We start from the raw sequence: 19,060 nt of genomic DNA on the forward strand, positions 1-19,060 counted from the left end.
TGATCCAAAACCAAAAACTCAAACACATAAAAAACATGCAAGAAAAAAATGCTGCAAGAGAGACATGCTGCAATCACAGAAACGATGCAGAAGCAAAGACTTACAAAATCACAAAACAGATGCAAACGAAAAATGCTGCAAATATGTAAAAACACACACAAACCCCCAGAACAACCGCAAGAGAAAAACGCTGCAAATTCAATCCACAACGGAAGTGCACCAGACACAAAGAAGAACAAGAAGAACAAGAAGAAGAAGCGTTTTTGTCTTGCAGTTGTTGTGGGGGTTTGTGTATGTTTTTATGTATTTGCAGCATTTTTCGTTTGCATCTGTTTTGTGATTTTGTAAGTCTTTGCTTTTGGATCATTTCTGTGTTTGCAGCGCGTTTGCACCTGTCGGCCACCGTAAAAAACAGCTTTCATATCAGTCAGCATATATCTGTGACAGGCCAATATCGGCCGATATTATTGGCCAGCTGATATATCAGATAGAAAGCAAACAATTTGCAAAAGTGTAATAGTGTTCAGTAATAGATATCTTCCAGCAGAGTTAGACATGCAATGCTGAAAAAATGCTGTTGGTTGTATATTTTAGCGGTTTTATCTGTTACATTTTAGCATTTAATCAGCTTTAACACTGTACTTTGCTGGCACTTTCATTATTTTTCGCTCCAAATTGAATACAGAGTTGATGTTGCTTGTAAGTGAAAATAAAAACATCAGCGTATTTTCTTAGACATCAGGTCAGAGCTCAGCATCAAGAGATGTTGGCACTGATTAGAAAAACTCTGACTTGACTTTTTTATTTCTTCCTTTTTACAGTTAAGGTCATAAACTCCAACTTCAATTGATTATTTTATTAAAGCTACATGCACTTAAGGAATGTTTTAGACCAACATAATTATTATTTTTTTGGTAGTTCAGTGTGTTATGACAAAAAAACAAGACCCATAAGGTCGAGTAAAGTTGGAATTAATGCATTAATCGAAATGCATTTCCCCAGAAGACAGACTGGCCGTACACCACTGAATGAGCTCAATGTTAAATGCGTCCAACGCTGCAGCAGCCTTTGCAGCGCATCATTCTTGTTTCAACAATCATCAGTTATTTAATGTCTTTGATCGGAGCTGTAAATCTCTCTGCAATTCCACATAACGTTCAGCCAGAACCATCCCATTAGCAGCCCACTATATTCTATTTAGTTTTTATTCTGCAGCCCTATAAGACAGAAATGTTGTTTTATTAATAAACTGGATGAAAAATCATCTTCTGGAACAATATCGCACATATTTGTTTAGACTCATATTCAAATCAAGATGAATATCAATTATGGTACGCTTTGATGTTTAAATGCAGTTTACTGCTTCTAACAGATGTGTTTGATGACGGATCATATCAGCTCATAAATTCATTTCGGGAAGAGCCTTTTGTTGTTTGGAAAACGTCACATCCACGTGACAGGTGAAGGACATGATGAAAACATTTCAAGGTGACGCGTGAGTCGAATGAGAGAGAGATGAGCTTGACCTGCTGGATCTAAGCAGGACTTTTCATCAGCACCTCGCCCGCAGGCTTTTATGAAAGAAAACAAAGAGAGAGGGTTTGTCTGATTCCTCGTGAAGAGGAGGATGAGGAGGATGAGAAGCGAGGAGGAGAAAAGATGAGAGCGTTCGTGTGTCCTTCATTGGCTCCGTGTCCGGCCGAGTCCACTCATCTCCTGCACATCACAGAGTGGGTTGACGATGTGAACAGAAAAGGATAACAGAAACAAAGGGGAGCGTATCTTTGTGTATGAACACAGAGCGATTGTATGAGACTTGAAACGGTGAGAGCCGCTGACCAGAGTCTTTTCTCTTTCGCTGGGCTCCGCTAACTCTTAACACCTCGAGTGCAGCCCTGCACAGCTTGGAAAAATGCAATTTTAACACCTGACTGGAGTAATGGTTTTGAGAATAACGCCTTTTCGCTCTCTTGCTGGGAATTAAATGAAAAAAATCAATATCACTCTCATACCATTAAATACGGAGCCAGAGCTGGGAGTTAATTAGCTTAAATTAGCATAATGAGCATTAGCAGAGGGAAACATGTAGCCTTGTCCTGTATGTAGTTTAAAAACACACCTTCCTGCCCCTCTGACACTCTGTTTGCACTGTTTAGTCTGTACTGAAACTGAATGTAAGAACGAATTTGTGGGATAAACCCAGGGGGTAGTTCATCTAGCTTAAATAGCTAGTGAGTGCAGTGGGAAACAGCTCCGTCTCTGTTCAAAGTTCATAACTATGCCTTGCATTGAAAACTGCACTTACAGAAATTCTATTCACGTTTTAGTAAGCTCAGATAACTTCATGTAGCAAAGGTTATGCTAGACAGAAAACCTCCACAAATCTGAACAATTCTCTTCAAGGCAGCATTTCAGCAACAGTTGAACAGAAAAACCACCTTAACAGGAAGAAACCTCTGGCAGAACCTTGTTCAGGGAGGGCAGCCGTCTGCCTCGACTAGGGTGAGGGTAAAAGAGAGAGAGAAGTGGATAGCAGAGAGAAATAAACAATGCAGGAGACAACAGCAAACACTAGGGAGGTTGGTGAGGTTAGTTACTGCAGAAGCAGAACCAGAGATACCGTCCGAGAGGAAAAAATACAAAGTACAGAGAGAGGTGACATGCAGTGGAGGCATATGAATGGATTAAGAGGAGAGGTGTTCATTGCATAATGGGAAGTGTCTCAACAGTCTGGACCTACTGCAGCATAACTAAGGGACAGTTCAGGATCACCTGAGCAGCTCTAACTATAGGCTTTAGTCAAAGTTTTAAGCTAAATCTTAAACTAGAGAGGATGCCTGTCCTCAAAACCCACACTGGAAGTTCATTTATCTGCAGAGGGGTCTGACAGATGAAGATGATCACAAAACTCCTAAAGCAAAGTGCTCTGTTGGGATTATTTGGTACTCTGACATCTTAAAGATACGATGGGTTTCATATGTGAGGAGAAGGGTTTGAAATTGTATTCTTTATTGTACAGGGAGTCAATGAAGGGAAGCTAATACGGGGTAAATATGGACTCTTTTGCTGGTTCAAAAGTTTGGGGTCTCTTAGAAATGTCCTTATTTTTGAAAGAAAATAATTTTTTTCTGAAGTTATTCAGATTCAGATTGTTAAGTAAATGACTATTCTAGCTGGAAACGGCTGATTTTTAATGGAATATCTCCATAGGGGTACAGAGGAACATTTCCAGCAACCATCACTCCTGTGTTCTAATGCTACATTGTGTTAGCTAATGCTGTTGAAAGGCTCACTGATGATTAGAAAACCCTTGTGCTGTTATGTTAGCACATGAATAAAAGCATGAGTTTTCATGGAAAACATGAAATTGTCTGGGTGACCCCAAACTTTTGAACGGTGGTGTATAATAACAGAGAAAATGATCCTCAAATAACATATAATGTGATGATGGTTGAATTTTTGAACTTGAGAAAGAGTCTTGCAAACATTTTTCCTCTGCTTCTCCTATTCAGGCTAACTAAGCAAATCCTATTTTTAGTCATCTGACTCAATAGTCCTTTCATCTAACTCTTGGCAAGAGTGTATAAATGCATTTCCCAAACTGACTTTAAATCAGAGGCACAAAATATGACACATTTTCTAAAAGACGCTGGATAGGTGTTATTCTTTCAGAAGAAGGCTTTGCTGTCAGCAAAGATAAGCTTATTGATTATCTTCTCCTGCATTTGGAATATCCTGTCATTTCCCAAGTCGGCACGATTGTCTCATCTGAAAAACAATATTTGTTTTAATGACTAGGATAAAGTAAATTCACTCTACAAAGAAACTGTGACAGTTAAGCTGGAGGGAAATAAAGTGGCTTTATTTTCTCAGAAGTACCCACGAAGACATGATTTAAGCTTTGAAAGTACTCTTCTTTCTTTGCCCCAATCTTTGAAAAGTCACTGCTCCTAAATCTGTATTAAAATTGCATATTCACCAGGCAATTAAACACGCAGCTAATGGTGTGAGCTGGCTTAGCTTTGGGGATTCTCTCAACTGGGAACAGTGAATATTTTTAAAAGTGCTTAACCGCCTCTAAAGACTCACTATTCACGAAGGCCTCGGTGCCAGTTGCACTCGATCAGCATCAACGTATAGGAAAAAAGAGAAGCACAGGAAGTCTATAAGGCAGAGCAACAGTGATGAAATGTGTGAAATGCATCACAACCTTCGTGTTCATCCACCTGTCAAGTGTTTTTGTCAGTCAGATGGCAAATCTCCCAACGGTCACGATTTTGGGTTTCACTCAAACAACTGGATTCTCTTTGATTACTTCATTAATTTAATCAATTCAGCCTCTAATTCGTGGCCCGAGGCTTTTATCGCTGATCCTAATGGAGGCAGGAGCAGAGAAAAACACATCAGGAGTCGATGATGGAGTGACTTTGGATGCATTAAGTCATACAGTGTGGTGCGTCTGCCGAGTATCCTCTAGCAAGCTTTTCATTTAGAATGCCTCCTGTGTTTGAGAGGCGCCGGCCATCTGCCAGATTGTTTTTTTGTTCGCAGAAACCCAGATAAAGTTGTGAAGGTCGATGTGCTGTGAGGCCTGGGAGGCGACGGTATGCATGCTGAGGAGCTGCCTTTTAGCTTCACAGTGGGACGGGAGAGGGAGAGGAAGAAAAGGCAAAGGACGGGGAGAGGAAGAGAAAGGGGAAGGGGGAAGTTGTCATAATACAATGGCCAGATTAAAACGGGCAGCAGGAGACGAGAGGGAGAAATGAGCGAAGCAGTTCGAGCAGGAATGAATGTGGATCTGAAGATGCATATGAATATGGAGGAGGGAGCAGAGATGCCGACAGGAGGGAGCGTCAAAGACCTCAAAGTGCCAAGCTTCTCGTGTGCTGCTGGGAATTTTGATACACATCTGCAAAAAGCTTCAGACAGCGCTCACCCCCTCCTCTACTTTTTTTTTTATCCTCCCCTTTTCCTCACATATCATAAATGATGCTGACTTGACAGCGAAAGCACCTGTGGCAGTGCATCTGTGGATCAGTGGGCACAGGGTGTCTCTTTCTCTGTTCGTCTGCCATTAGCTTTCCCCGGCTCTGCCTAACAAGCTCCTGGGTGCTTTGTTCTGAATGTACAAGGAGCAAGGAGCTTGGCTTGCGGTTCAAAGAAAACCCCACAGCCAGTGAGCGACTTCAACCAGCTGGTAGAGATACAGAGGGTGAAAGTTGCCTGGCTGCTCCTTCAGCGTGAACTTGGATGTGTTAATCCGTGTGCTTAGAAAGCCAGAGAACTTCTCATGTGCAGTCTAAATCCCCAGCCCTGACTAAATCCTGACGCTTTGTTATGCCTGTCCTCGCTGAAATGAGAAGGTGCAGCAGAGGTTCACACTCAGCTTCACACTCACTTTGTAATACTTCTAAATTGCGTTCCTCCCTCGTGCTCATTTTGAGTAAAGCCAGTGCAGGCTGCAGGACTTTGCTGCTTTTCCTAAACAACATGCGGATTTTGCAAAAAGCTACAAATCTGATAATGAAGGCACCATTTAATTAAATAAACGCAAGAAGTAATTGAATATGTGCGTCTTCCTCCTTCCCCACCTTTGCTGGCAGCTGGACACTTATTGGAAAAAGCTCATCTCCAAGGTGGCAAAAATAAAGGAGTGTTTTGTTGCTGCCCAATGGCCTTTTATAGACATATACAGGTATTTTTTAAATGCATTTTTTTCTATGGCTTCTTGTCTTCGTATAAATGCAGATTTAGGTTGACTGTAAGCCCAGAGGTAAAGAAAATTCAAAAAGAGATCTCAAAAATGTTTCATTTACTTCTCCTAGACAACTCTGAGATCTGCGTGACATCAAACTGAGACTAAGGCTTATTTCTCCTGTGTCTCATTTTTTTCTCCTGAGCAATAAGATGCACTAAATCTCAGTTTAGTCTCCTTTAAAGTTTCAGAAGAGATCTCAACAAGCTCTCATATAATTCTCAGAGTTTCTCAACTTTTCTGTCTCTTTGTGATCTCAGGCAGAGAAATCAGAGAGCTCTCTCTAAGAACTCAATCTATTCTCATCCCAGCTTCAGTTCATGCATCTCATACTAAGCTCAGACAGAATAAATGAAGAGATCTCCACAAACGCTCATTGAATTCTCAGACTCAGATCAACGTTTTGGTTGTTTTTAATCATCTAGCATGTTGACTTTATTGTAATCCACATGATATTTTTTTTAAATTAATTAATAAAGATTCAGATTACTTTATTCATCCCAAAAGGGAAATTCATTTGTCTGTCAGCTCATCTGCTATTTGCTATAGAATTATAAAGCCTGATCGCTGTGGGTACAAAGATCTTCTATATCTTTCCGTCCTGCGGTCAAGAGAGAGGCCCATCACGATATTATGAGTGGATGATCCGTGGTGTTTAGAATGATAAATCCAGTCAAGTGGGAGGAGAGGGTGACATGATTGAAGTCACCATATATTATTATAAGTGCCTCAAGATGTTTAGGCTGTATCCTGGCAACTTCTTATTTGTTGCAGCATTTGTAAGGTGTGTGTGTGCAGATTAATATACGCATAGGGTGGCATAGCTCAGTGGGTAGAGTGGCTGTCTCACACCCAGAAGGTTGTGCTTTGATTCCAAGTCTGTTGTGGAGGTGTGAGTGAGTCTCACATATTGCTCTGTAGAAGTTCCACTATTGTTCATTTTCTTTTCCAGAGGAGAAATAAAGGAGCCATTAAACACACTGTATTGAGATTAGCAGGGTATCTCCCACAAGTCTCAAGTATGACTCCCTCTAATTATCCTGTCTCACCTATTTCTCCGAGTGAATTTTAGGAGAAACGTATGAGAAACCTTGAGACAAAATAGAAACTAAAATGAGGCTGACATGAGAATCTCAAATTTGTCTCCTGAGCTGTAGAAGAGCAAGCTTTGAGCAGTAAAATTTTCCTCTGGGAGGTGGTGTTTTGGAACCTTTTGGAAAATACAGGAATTCCTCGGTTTATGACGTCCTCCACCTACAGCGTTTCATTGTTTCGTCGGAAGTGGTTGTGTGAAACCAGCTTACAAGCGAACCTGGCTAATACGTCATCACGCGGCGCTGTAAGACAGCTTTGTTTACAATCTCTGGTTGTACTCCACCTTGGATTGTGCTTCATTCGCTAACTTTTTGCCCTTCATTATGAGTCCCAAGTGCAAGTCTGACCCTTCTGATGACAGTACTTCATGTCATCAAACCATTGTACAACACAAAATGTTCTGGCAAAGCATCATTATCATTCTACTACAGAGGGAAACAGCCCAGGATGCAGCAATGGTGTCTCCTCAATATGTCGATGGGAGAACTGTTTTGGTGAAACATTTGCATTCAGGGAAGCAAGCATTGTCTTTAAAATGAGCTATCCATCCATTTCCGATACACTGCTTTATCCTCCATAGGGTCACTGGGGTGTTGGAGTCTATTCCAGCTGACTTCGGGCAAAGACAGGGTACACCTTTGACAAGTCATCAGTCCATCACAGACCAGGAATTCAACCTGATGTAGTGTCCACTTATTCTTCCAGAGTCAGACCAATCTGCAGCACAGAATGGTCTGACTGCACTTCATTCGCATTCTACTATAGGGTGAAAATGATGCTTTAGCTTCTTGGTATTTCTTTCAACCCGTCACAGTGTAATTGTGCCGAGCTAAGCCAAGGATGCAGCAATGGTGTCCCCTCAAAATAGTGATGGGTTAAAATGGCCATTAAAATGGTTAATTCACCCAAAAACAACTTTCAGGGATGACCTATTCCACGATCCAAACCATTGGCACAACTTGAAATGTCCCTTGAGGTAGGGTGCTCCTCAGAGGTTGTTGTTGAGCGGATTTGTAGCAGCAGAAAGGGACGAAAAAATTCACACAAAATGTGCGGCTAATGTCAGGCTTATACCCACAATCCACATCTGGTAAGTCAGACTAAGATCAAGGCTGTATTTCCACTTGTTTGGTTTGCTTTTGACATCGCTTCAGATATGTTTTTGCATTGAAAAGCAGAGATTTTTTCTGAGAACCAATGAAGAAAAATCCAACACTCCACTGTCAGGAAGCAATGGATAGCCAAAGTATATCTACAAGTGTGTTCTCCCCTTCATGCTTTATGCACTAAAATATCAATATACACCTCAGGATGAACCTTGTGTTGAACTAGTGTAACTCAAATATTGCATGTACAAGAATGTGTATAGAATTTCAGTGCAAACTCATCAGACCGTGTTTTACTTCTTTTCCTTCAGGCTACAGTCGCCGCCTTCGCAGCCAGTGAAGGTCACTCTCACCCACGTGTGGTGGAGCTTCCAAAGACGGAGGAAGGTCTGGGTTTCAACGTGATGGGCGGCAAGGAGCAGAACTCGCCCATTTACATCTCCCGCATCATTCCCGGAGGCGTGGCCGAGAGGCACGGCGGCCTAAAGCGAGGAGACCAGCTCTTGTCTGTCAACGGCGTGGTAGGTCTGAGCAGACTTTCATTTTGATATAGCATATGTGAAGTGAGGACAAATAAAGTGGAGGGAGACTGTAGATGACTTTCTCTGTGCCTATTTATTATTTAAACCTGCCTTCAAAATGCTGTATATATATATATCCTCAGCGGCAGCCTCTCACAAAGTGTCCTTCATATACTTTGATATGTTAGCCAACAATCAGCGGAGGTCAAAATGTTGCACACGTCTTGAGTAAGGAGCAGAAACCCACAGAAAAACCAGACTCATTCCAAGCAATCACAGGGAATTAAAAATGGAGGAAATATCCTTTTATTCCTTTGAGGGGTTGCTATTTTTAAATATATATTAAAATCAGATCCCTTTAAAATTCCTCTCCTTCTCCGTCTCTGTAAACCCCCTGCAGAGCGTGGAGGGAGAGCACCACGAGAAGGCGGTGGAGCTGCTGAAGGCGGCCAAGGACAGCGTGAAGCTGGTGGTCCGCTACACCCCCAAAGTGCTGGAGGAGATGGAGGCTCGCTTCGAGAAGCTGCGCACGGCCCGGCGGCGTCAGCAGCAGCAGCTCCTCATGCAGCAACAGCAACAGCAAAACCTGGCCTCTCAGCAGAACCACATGTCGTAGGTGAGGCGCTTCATTGCTTTAAGGGTGAGGGCCGGGGGAGGTGGAAGCCAGGAAGTCTTTTTCCCACCACGATAGTTTGCGAGAGGCTTTGCCTCACCTCGAAGCATGGCATTTCAACAACCAAAGAACCAACTCACAGCGGGGAAAAGTTGTTCGAGAGTTGTACTAAAAGCCTTTTGCTGTTGTAGGACCGAGAACTACTAACATCACAAGCTGGGATTAACATTATCGTGACCCGTGAGACCAATCCACCATTGATTGCTGGCTGGTTCATTAGATTTTTTGTTTGCAAATTCTAGCAAATCAAACAGTAAAATGCTATTACATGCAACAAAGCAAACTTTCCCTCCCTGTTCTCCCTCCCAAACCCTCTTCCCGCCACCCAATAAGTACAGGGGGTCCTTGACTGAGGTTGTAGTTCCGTTCCTACAGACTGATTTAAGTCAATCTTACATCAATCTGTAGGAAAATCGATACCGCTCTAATGTTTGTACAGTATGTTCCTACAAGCAAGAGACACTTAGCAAAATAACAGCCGTTTCTGCTCTAAACTAACTCTTCTTGGAACTTTAAGCTGTTTGCCACAAAATTATTACAGAACATATTGTGATCCAAAAACAGGCAGACATTGTGAGCTTTTAAAATGCCAGTGTAGATGCGGCTTCATATTTAGCAAACATGTAGGAAGGCTTGTATCCATCTTTTCATCTTTACTTAGTTTCTGGCTTGAAAGTATTGTCAGCTCGTTGTCATGAATTTGTCAATTAAAGTTCATACAGCATGTGTTGGTCTTCTACAAGCTGTATCTCCTAAAAGAATACCTAAAATTAGAATAGTGTAAAATCACTGTAAAGCTCTGCTCTAATGGCTTTTTGCTTTATTTTGGCTGTTCATATGTCTGAGGTCAAACTGCAATGAACACAGTTTATCTTTCAGCTTCAACATGGATTTTTTTTTCCCTGTGGTGCAGATTGAGATCACAAGTGTCTGCTGTTTTTGGACTGGCATGAAAAAAACAATCCAAACAGGGCTAGGGAAATATCCACAGATAGTATTAACTTTTATCTTTTTCTGTGTGAGCACGTGCAGAGCCTCAGGCTTAGCCCTCCCAGCTGTTCCTCTTTCAAAGTGACTAGGCTTTTACAGTCAAAAAAATTCCCGCTGGCAGAATCATTAGTAACTTTCACATATTTTCAGACATCTTATTTTGACTATAAAACACATTTACCGTGTATGTCTTGATCAGAACGTTGTTTGTCATGTGTTCAGCTGCAGAAAGTGCAAAAAGTAACACAATGAAACAAACATTAAAAGAACTTGGATGAAGAAAAAGTGAAGTGGAAGCAAGTTCACCTCTGCTTTTGAGGTTTGTTCGCCACACTCTCTTTTGCCATGCAAGCACTTTTATTGGCTCGTGTGCAGGTGCTACATCCCAGCACAAAGCCTCAAACCTCAGCGGTGTATTGTGCAAACTGAGCAGCCAGTGTGCTCTGTGCAAACACTACCGCTTCTTCTGTGTTCTGCCAGCGATTCTGTTGTAAGGGTTGTAAATTATTCAAGCTCAAAACCGATTACATCTGTGGCTCGTGCTCTGCAGGTATGTGGATAAGCAGGTAAAGCCTTTACTGTTGTTGAATGCAAGTTAAAGCTGGATGGACAATATTAATGCAACCCAAATTTAGAACAAAGCTCTGCACTGTCAGTCACACCGCAGACACTAATCAGACCATGAACCTAAATCACACAATACGACGCCTAATTCCGCTCAAATTATTTAAGCGCCTCTGTGATGTATTGGAGGCGGGTCCGCGTCCAAGATCTCGGTGGCATCGCCCGTTTGATGGTAAATCCCCCAGGCGTATCTCTTGTCTTGCACTTGGCGCGCTGCAGCTTGGGAAGGTATTTGGGAGCTTGTAGCAGTGTGTTGTGGTGGAGCTACAGACAGGCAACTGAGCAGGGGTCATGTTTTATCAATGCCGGCAAGCCGACCGCAGAGATTTGCTTTGGCGGCCAAGAGATTGAAGTGACACGCACAAGCAGACGAGAGTGCAACATGAGCCACTGGTCGGTCTGGTATCCACCGGTCTCTCTCCCTGTCTGTCCCACTGTGTCTGTCTTCCTCTGTCTGTCCACCACACACAAACACAAAGCCCACTAGCTGTGGCTTTAATCTGTTCGTCAGTAATTAGAAGATGATGATCTGAATAGCGTATATGGGTCACTATATAACTGAGGGACTTTTGAAGTCCATGGGATTGTACCTTTTAGGGGTTACTTAGCATCTCCTCTGTGACCATTTTGCATCTTTTTGGGGTCTTGTGCATGTTTTGTATATATTTTTCCATCTCCTTGTGGTCATTTTGCACCTTTTTGAGGTCACTTTGTGCCTCTTCATGGTGATTTTGTGTGTTTTTGTGGAAAGTTTTGCATCTTTTGTGGTGACTTTGCCTCCATTTTTAATTATTTTGCACCATCTTTGGTAATTCTGTGTCTCTTTATGGTGACTTTGTGGGTTTTTTTGCTACAATCTAATCTCTAGGGTTGGTTGGATACAGCAAAAATGCTAATGGTTGGGGTAAAGGAATTGCGTTGCTTAGTGGCAAATTGAACAAAAAAAGTGATCATACGAAGAACTCAGACTGGTGGGTGTTGCTAAATCAAACAGCAGAATATAACAAATTGAAGGCTAACAGAGTTTCTAAATCTAGCTAACATAAAACAACTGAACAGCAACAGCCACCACAACAAAAACGAACAAAACAAAACTGGTGCCCCCACAAATACTCAATACTGAATAGCTTCTTCACACAGTTGGCAGACTGCTAACTGGAGCTTCAGTCTCTACTGAGACTTGGGACTCCACACAAAATTAGCAGCCGCCAACAGAAGCTCGAATTTGTCTGTAGCGCCAACCACAAGTATGTACAGACTGAAGGACCACACAGGACAAGACAGAGGCACCAAGGTGGACTGGTCGCAAACACCAGTAGTTATATACTCTGCAGGTGTGGGGATGGCTGTGCCCGGTTGGCTGGAGGTGGAAGGGAACCGGATGGTGGCCCAATCAGACAGGTCAGGAGGTGGGGAGAACAAGGCTGGAGTGCAGGTCGTCTACTCTGGAGTCATCAGTGGAGACAGCTGGCAGCTGGAGCTCCAGAGAAGCTCTGAAACAGGCCACAGCTGAGCCTGCACATGTCATCTCCCCAAAGACCCAGCAGGAATCCAGACGGCACACAATTACCTGTGGCTGTAACAGGGATATATGCATACATTTTTATTAACAGTTTAAATAAAAACTACTGTTTTATATGTTCAATGATCACGTCTTTATAAATTCCATAATTTTTTATGAAGGAAACAATCACTTGAAAAAAAAATCACTAAAATATGACTGGCTAACACTAAAATAAAGCTGGATTGGATTGGATTAAAATGTCAACTAAATAACCGTCCAAATTTAATAACAACAACCTTCTAATTCGCTAAACAAAAATAAAATGAGATTATTCAAAAATAGTTTTGATTGTGCTCTTTTTATTAAGTTGACATAATCATGACAGATCTTTCTGTTTTGGAAATATATCAAATTTTAGATGAAAATGACAAATTATACCACTTTCAACTAAGTTCCCCGTTACAAAAACACCTCTCAAGGAGGCCAATTCCAGATCACATGACCTGCTCCACTGGTGTGTCTCATTTTTGTCGTTTTGTGTCTCAATTTTGTCGTTTCCTGTCTGCTTCACGTGATGTCATTTCCTCCTGAAGAAAATACTGGAAAGTCTCCAAGGCTTTCTGAGTTATTTAATATAAAGTAGTGTGTGAGTCAAGTTTAGGTTTATGGCATGTCAACAGGTTTACGACAATATCTTTAGAAATAACTTTCAATTTTAATTTTACTCAATTTTATAAATAATATTTAGAAGAATCTTTCTGTAAAAATACCATGTAGTGGTGTTTGGTTGTAGGCGGCCATGTTGATTTTAGACCTGAAAACAGCAAAAATGTCAACTATGATACAAAAAGTCCCGCAATTATATATTGACCCATCTAAGAAATACTGCTTCTGCTCCTTCCTTCCTTATTATAAGTGTGTAGATGGTTTCTTCAACTCATGACTGCGACATGTGAAGTCATGTACACTGCTTCTAGGGAATGGTTCATTTTATTTATTTAACAAGCTGTGGGGTATTTTCTGACTACCAAAGTCACTCTACTTCAGTCCACTTGTAGGTTTATTGTACGCTTACTCAGAGAACACAAAAAGCAGAGCTGGTCTCAAGGGCAAAGGAGGCGTAGAAGTCTTGTGTTTTCACAAATACAGTTCCTAATCTGCCCATCGTGCATCCCAGAATCTCCCTTATCAGTGTGAGAGAAGCAAGCTACTGCAGCTGACTCTCTTATCCTGTCAGCCCCTGTGTGGTTGCCTACAATCATACAATCCTATGTTTGTGTGTGTCCAGTTTCTTTTACAAGTCGTATTTTTTTTTTAAATGTCTCAGATTGGTTTGTGATCATGTGAAAATTCTGGCTTTTGTCCATTTCCCATTGCAATCTTCTGATATGTATTATCAATACCCTTTAGCATTTGTGAATATAAATTTCCACATTCATATTAAACATATGCAAAATATGATTTAAATGGTTGTGCTCAGTTCTGCTCTCCCACACAAGCAGCAGTGTTTGAAACGCAGAGGCAAAATGAGAAGACGAGGACTCAAATTAAAAAGAAAACATCTATAAGACTAAAATCGCAACGTTTTAACTTACAGTGCACTGATAATTAAACTTCTGCGGCCTCCACCATTTCTGAAAACGTCAGCAAACGCCTCACAGCTGGTGAACTCGGAGCTTCCACTTACGAGGTTGTGCTTACCACAAGAGGGGGGCGTTGGCGTGGACTCAGCAAACACGACCCCATTTAAAGGCACCACAAACACTCTGAATTTAATGGAGGTGTTTCAGGCAAAGAGAGTTTCCTCAATCATAAAATGCTGTGCAGAACTCTGTGCTGCATCTACTGATGCTCACAGACATACATACAGTAGAATTTCAAATATTGTGAGTTAAGTTAAGTTTAATGCTTGTTACTTTCCTACATTTTTAAATACTTTTCATACTGTTCTTCCATTTGCTTGGTGTGAACATTGAATGCAGTTCAACCCAGTTCAGCCAAAAGAACCAGAATTACTGCAATGTGTTGAGTCACTAAAGGCTCCACAGTTGTGTCAAGAAACACAGAATTTTAGTTTTGTTTTTTGTTTTTTTTTAGAATAAGGCTAGAACAAACAGTTGTTACATCTAGAAAATTTGATTTGGATTCATTATTGTGACTTTAAGCAAATGGTGTTGTGGGTTCTCTGCAGAACATCACATCACAAACAAGAAAGTGCAGTACTCCGCCAAGACTGCTCAGTCGTATCATTTCCAATGAAATCTTGAAAAAAAAATTCATGGCAGAAATCTGCAACGGTCGATTTGTGGTAGGATCACAATCATGTGATCGTCAGCAGGCAGCTGATGTAGCGTTCATTTCTTGTCATAATTACAGTGACGTCGTGACACTACAAATCAAAATTTCGTCCTGAACTTGCTCAGACGATCCTCTTTTCCTGCTCACAATCTGTCCAAAAGGAGTTAAACATCAAGGATGGCTTAGAAGGGTTCTAAAAATGACTAAAAACAATAAAAACAAGCCCAAAATAACTCAAATTTGATCTCAGAAAACAAGTGTGTTCTCAAAATATTGTTAAAAATTTGTCAAAAATTACCCGAAATATGTTCAAAAGGACTAGAAATTACTCAAATTTGTCTAGAACTTGCTCAAGAAATCTTCCTTAGCTGTTCAAAATCTGTCCAAAAGGAGTTAAATGTCTAGGATGGCTGAGAAGTGTTAAAAAAGTTAGTAAAAATGTGTCCAAAATGATTTTAAAATGTCTTCAAACTATTAAGAACTTCTTTAAAAAGTAGGAATTATTCACAGTTAGATTTTAATAAACATTCGTTGTCCGCAGTGGTGGATTTGTAGGAGGATTGCAATCATGTGATCGTCAACAGGCAACTGACGTAGTGTTTGCTTGTTGTCATGGTTACAGGGACGCCATACCGCTGTCTCACAATACCGAAATCTTTAACAATCTGTGGATCCAGACTATAAGCCACATCACTGTCAAAATCTAATCAGTTGGCCTTTATGTCATTTCTGACCTTCCCTGAAAATATCATCCAAATCCGTTAGTCCAGACAGACAGACAGACAAACGTACGCCGATTGTCACGTAACTCCACCGCATTCCTTAGTGGAGTAATAAGCGGTTCAAAGTCGGAAAGTTCAGAAACATGATTTTTACTGTTTCTAGCTCTTTTGAGTAACGGACAGACAGACACATACTGTAATGAGCAGTTCAGGGACCATAAGAAAGACTAAAATCCTAATATTTTTTCAGTTTTTACCCTTTCTTGCTGATAAACGGGGTGATTTTGATGATTTTTCTTATGCAACAGCATGTCTTTCAATCCCGGGAGTGGATTTTGGGGTTCTGAGGGTTTTAATCGATTAGTAAAAGCGTCTATCAATACAGAATTACCTTCAGTGCAGCCCTGTTTGTTGGACTGAACTGCGGTCTAGCACAAAGGCATTGCTCTCAGCTTGTTTTTCTCGTTTTAATGACCCGCAGGTTGTTCCAAAAGAAGAAGAAGTGAAGGAGAGCGAAAAAAGGCGGATCTGTTTGTGTTGAGGATCCCAAAGGAAGCTCCCCGTCACGGAGGAAAACCAACAAGTACAAGACTCTTTTACTTACTCTCTCTCCCTTCCAGTGTACCGCCGATTACTGAGCAAAAACAAAGAGAGCGTTTGTCCTGAAATTGGTGCTTCGAAAAACAAGTATGAGGGAGGCTAACACTGAAAGTCGTCCAGTTTAACTTTGTATGCCCTTTTCTAAGTTCTCCTCCCCTGTGACTTTTACCGACGCTCCCTTTCTTGTGTTTGTCGTTTCGTTTACAGTCCTCCATTTTGATTGCTTACATCCATTGCGCAGTGGAACCTTTTTGCCATTCTCACCATAGATATCATTTGTACAGTGGTGTTTCTATTGATTCTTCGACTGGTGCTTGTGTCTCCGTATGAATGACCATCGGTTTCTTTTACGTGTCAGACTTGTCCTGTTTTGGATAAACGTGAACTCTTTTTTACCTTCTATATTGTAGCAAGAAGAGGATTTTGTATCTTGTAGGTTTAGCAATAACACACATTCTTCAGTTTTCAACCACTAAATTCATGATCCAATGCACACAGTACGAACACAGAAGTCATTGGAAAGCAAACTGGGTCTTATGCACTGTACGGCAGCTTCTCAGTCCAGATCGCTGCCATTTGAAGAGATTATTGATTTACGGGCGGCATGTACAATTCCTGTGCAATAACTGCGATTAATAGAAGACTTTATAAGCTACTCCCAACTGAAATTTATCGAGAAAATGTATGTTACAAAGAGGTTCAGTGTCCTGTTCCCGACAGATTAACAGAATGTCATCCATTTCATTCCAACAGAGTGGGAGTTAAACTTTAAAAACAGATGCTAGAATTATCTTTATTTTTTAGAACCTGTGTATTTTATAGTTTATGAGATAAGAGATTTAACTTAAAGTTTTATTGTTCCTCAGATTATTATTTCAGATGTTTTATCGTATAAGGTTATGTGGATCTGTTCCTTGTATTTTTGTTTGGACAATCATTGTGAGAAGTGTTGAGATTGAGTGGGATGTTTTTATTTCCTCTGTATCTGTAAGAGAAATCAGTTTTTCTCTCCCAACCAAGAGATAAAGTGGTAATCCGCCAGGACTGTATTTACTTTTGTCTCCATCTCTGGTGCTAAGCGCTCCTTGTTGTGTCTTTAGTTTTTTCTTTTTCTTATTTTGCTCTGCATTTCCCAGAGTTCACTTATTTGTTATCTTTTGCCTCTCTTGTGTTTCTTGTTGATATTCTTTTTTTTGGTCATTTTCTGTAGGTGGCGCTCTTTTCTTTTTGTTCGTGCAACCAAACAGGCTTCACCACTGAAACTTTCCTTTTTCAGTTTATCCAGAACATAAAACCCATCAATTAACTTTAAATGAATACCAGAGGGTTTTTTTTCTCCCCCGTGAGAGACCAAGTACACTCTGTATGCTAGTAACACCCTAGTGTAAGAGCTGCTGATGTTAAAAAAAAGTTGCATTTTTGTTGGAAACGGTGCAGATAATGTCTTCAGAATGGCTTTTTGGATTCACTGATAGTAAACGATGATTTCATTCCAACCTTATCTGGTTTACACTACATCTACTTGCACAATTTCAACTCCAGAAGCGCAAAAGTCTTCTCCATTTCCCAACAAATCCTGTCAGCGTCAAGGTCTACTTTGCATTAAGTGGCTTTAATGCTCAGATTTTATGTAATATTCGGACATTTTTGTCTCTCGCTCACTCTCCAAACAGTACATCTCAATATGACAGAACCCTTTTTGTATCTTTAAATCACAGGTACTCTTTCTTAATTGACTTGCATTTTTGAAGCTGATGGTCCTGCACTTACCGTAAAGATTAAAAAAAAGACAACAAACTGTTGATATGCAATTGTTATACATACTATATTTGTATAAATAAATCTATGTGCTTGTGTACAGTGATTGCTTGGTCGACTCTTTTGTGATATCCTGCGTTGCATGTTGTTGGTATGATTGAATACTTAATTAGTGGTTTAGTGACTGATTTGTGGAAAGAATACAGAAAAATATACACTGCATGTCCAAAAAAAAAAAAAATCGCCGTTTGGATTTAACTAAGCAAATAAGTAAGAGGCTTCTATTGAATAATTACTGCAGTGATGAATACGTTTCAGCTACAACAGCTTATTTAACTCTAGCTGATGCAGTGAGGAGCTTCTCATTTCCTAAACAACCATGTCAGAAGACACATCCTGTGGTCGTGGAAAGGATGTCAATCTGTCTTTGAAAGATCAAATTATTGGCTTGCATCAAGCAAAGAAAGCAACTAAGGAGATGAAACTACTAAAATCAGGGTAAGAACCATCCAATGCATTATTAAAACCTGAAGGATAGTGGAGAACCATCATCTTCAAGGAACAAATGTGATCGGAACAAACTCTAAGATGATCGTAGGAAATCAACAGTAGAACTCACAGCTATGTTTAATAGTGAAAGTAAAAACATTCCCACACCCACAATTCAAAAGGACTGGGACTCAAGCTGTGTAGCTCTAAGAAAACCACTGATCAGTGAGGTTAAGCAGAAAAAAGGGCTTCAGTTTGCTGGGTGGCAAAAAGATTGGACTCTGGAGCAATGGAAGGTCATGTGGTCTGATGAGTCCAGATTTACCCTGTTCCAGAGTGATGGGGGCATCAGGGTAAGAAGAGAGGCAGATGAAGTGATGAACTCATCATGGCTAGTGTCTACAAGCCTGTGGGGGTTAGGGTTATGATCTGGGGTTGGTCAGGTTCAGCAACGTTATGTTCCCAAAGAATGAGGTCAGCTGATTACCTGAATGACCAGGTCTTTACATCAATGGTCTTCCCTGATGGCATGGACATGTTCCTGATGATACCAGGATTCATGGGGCTCACATTGAGAATGAGTGGATCAGGGAGCATGAGATGGATTGACCTCCACAGAATCCAGACCTCAGCCTCACTGAGAATCTTTGGGATGTTCTGGAAAAGACTTTGTGTGACTCTCCCATCATCAGTATAAGATCTGGGTAGAAAATCGATGCATCTCTGGATTGAAATAAATGCTTTGACTTTGCAGAACCTTTTCCAGACAATGCCACAGTGAATGTGCATCCTTCTCAGAGCTAAAGGCAGTCCAATGAAATATTAGAATGTGCAACTTGTTTTTCAGATGAGCCTACATCTTTAGATGGTCTGATCAGAAGTGCAGAAAGTATTTGATCTGTTTAGTCCCTTTGCAGCAATAGAC

At 40.8% G+C, this 19,060-nt stretch overlaps 1 protein-coding gene across 2 annotated transcripts in view; it reads left to right on the forward strand.

Annotated features, from left to right (window-relative positions):
* Nucleotides 1-17,752, forward strand: part of lin7a (lin-7 homolog A (C. elegans)) — a 52,668-nt gene extending 34,916 nt beyond the window's left edge. The window contains exons 4-6 of one of the 2 annotated variants that reach the window (XM_022218363.2): nucleotides 8,268-8,477; nucleotides 8,878-9,093; nucleotides 15,770-17,752. In XM_022218363.2, the coding sequence (XP_022074055.1) occupies nucleotides 8,268-8,477; nucleotides 8,878-9,093 (426 nt within the window). In that variant the 3' untranslated portion in view covers nucleotides 15,770-17,752. The remainder of the gene's footprint in view (nucleotides 1-8,267; nucleotides 8,478-8,877; nucleotides 9,094-15,769) is intronic. The other variant, XM_022218360.2, reaches the window with a different exon arrangement.
* The last annotated feature ends 1,308 nt before the right edge of the window (nucleotides 17,753-19,060 follow it).

The sequence above is a fragment of the Acanthochromis polyacanthus genome, chromosome 1, assembly GCF_021347895.1.
Source record: "Acanthochromis polyacanthus isolate Apoly-LR-REF ecotype Palm Island chromosome 1, KAUST_Apoly_ChrSc, whole genome shotgun sequence".
Classification (NCBI taxonomy): Eukaryota; Metazoa; Chordata; class Actinopteri; family Pomacentridae; genus Acanthochromis; species Acanthochromis polyacanthus.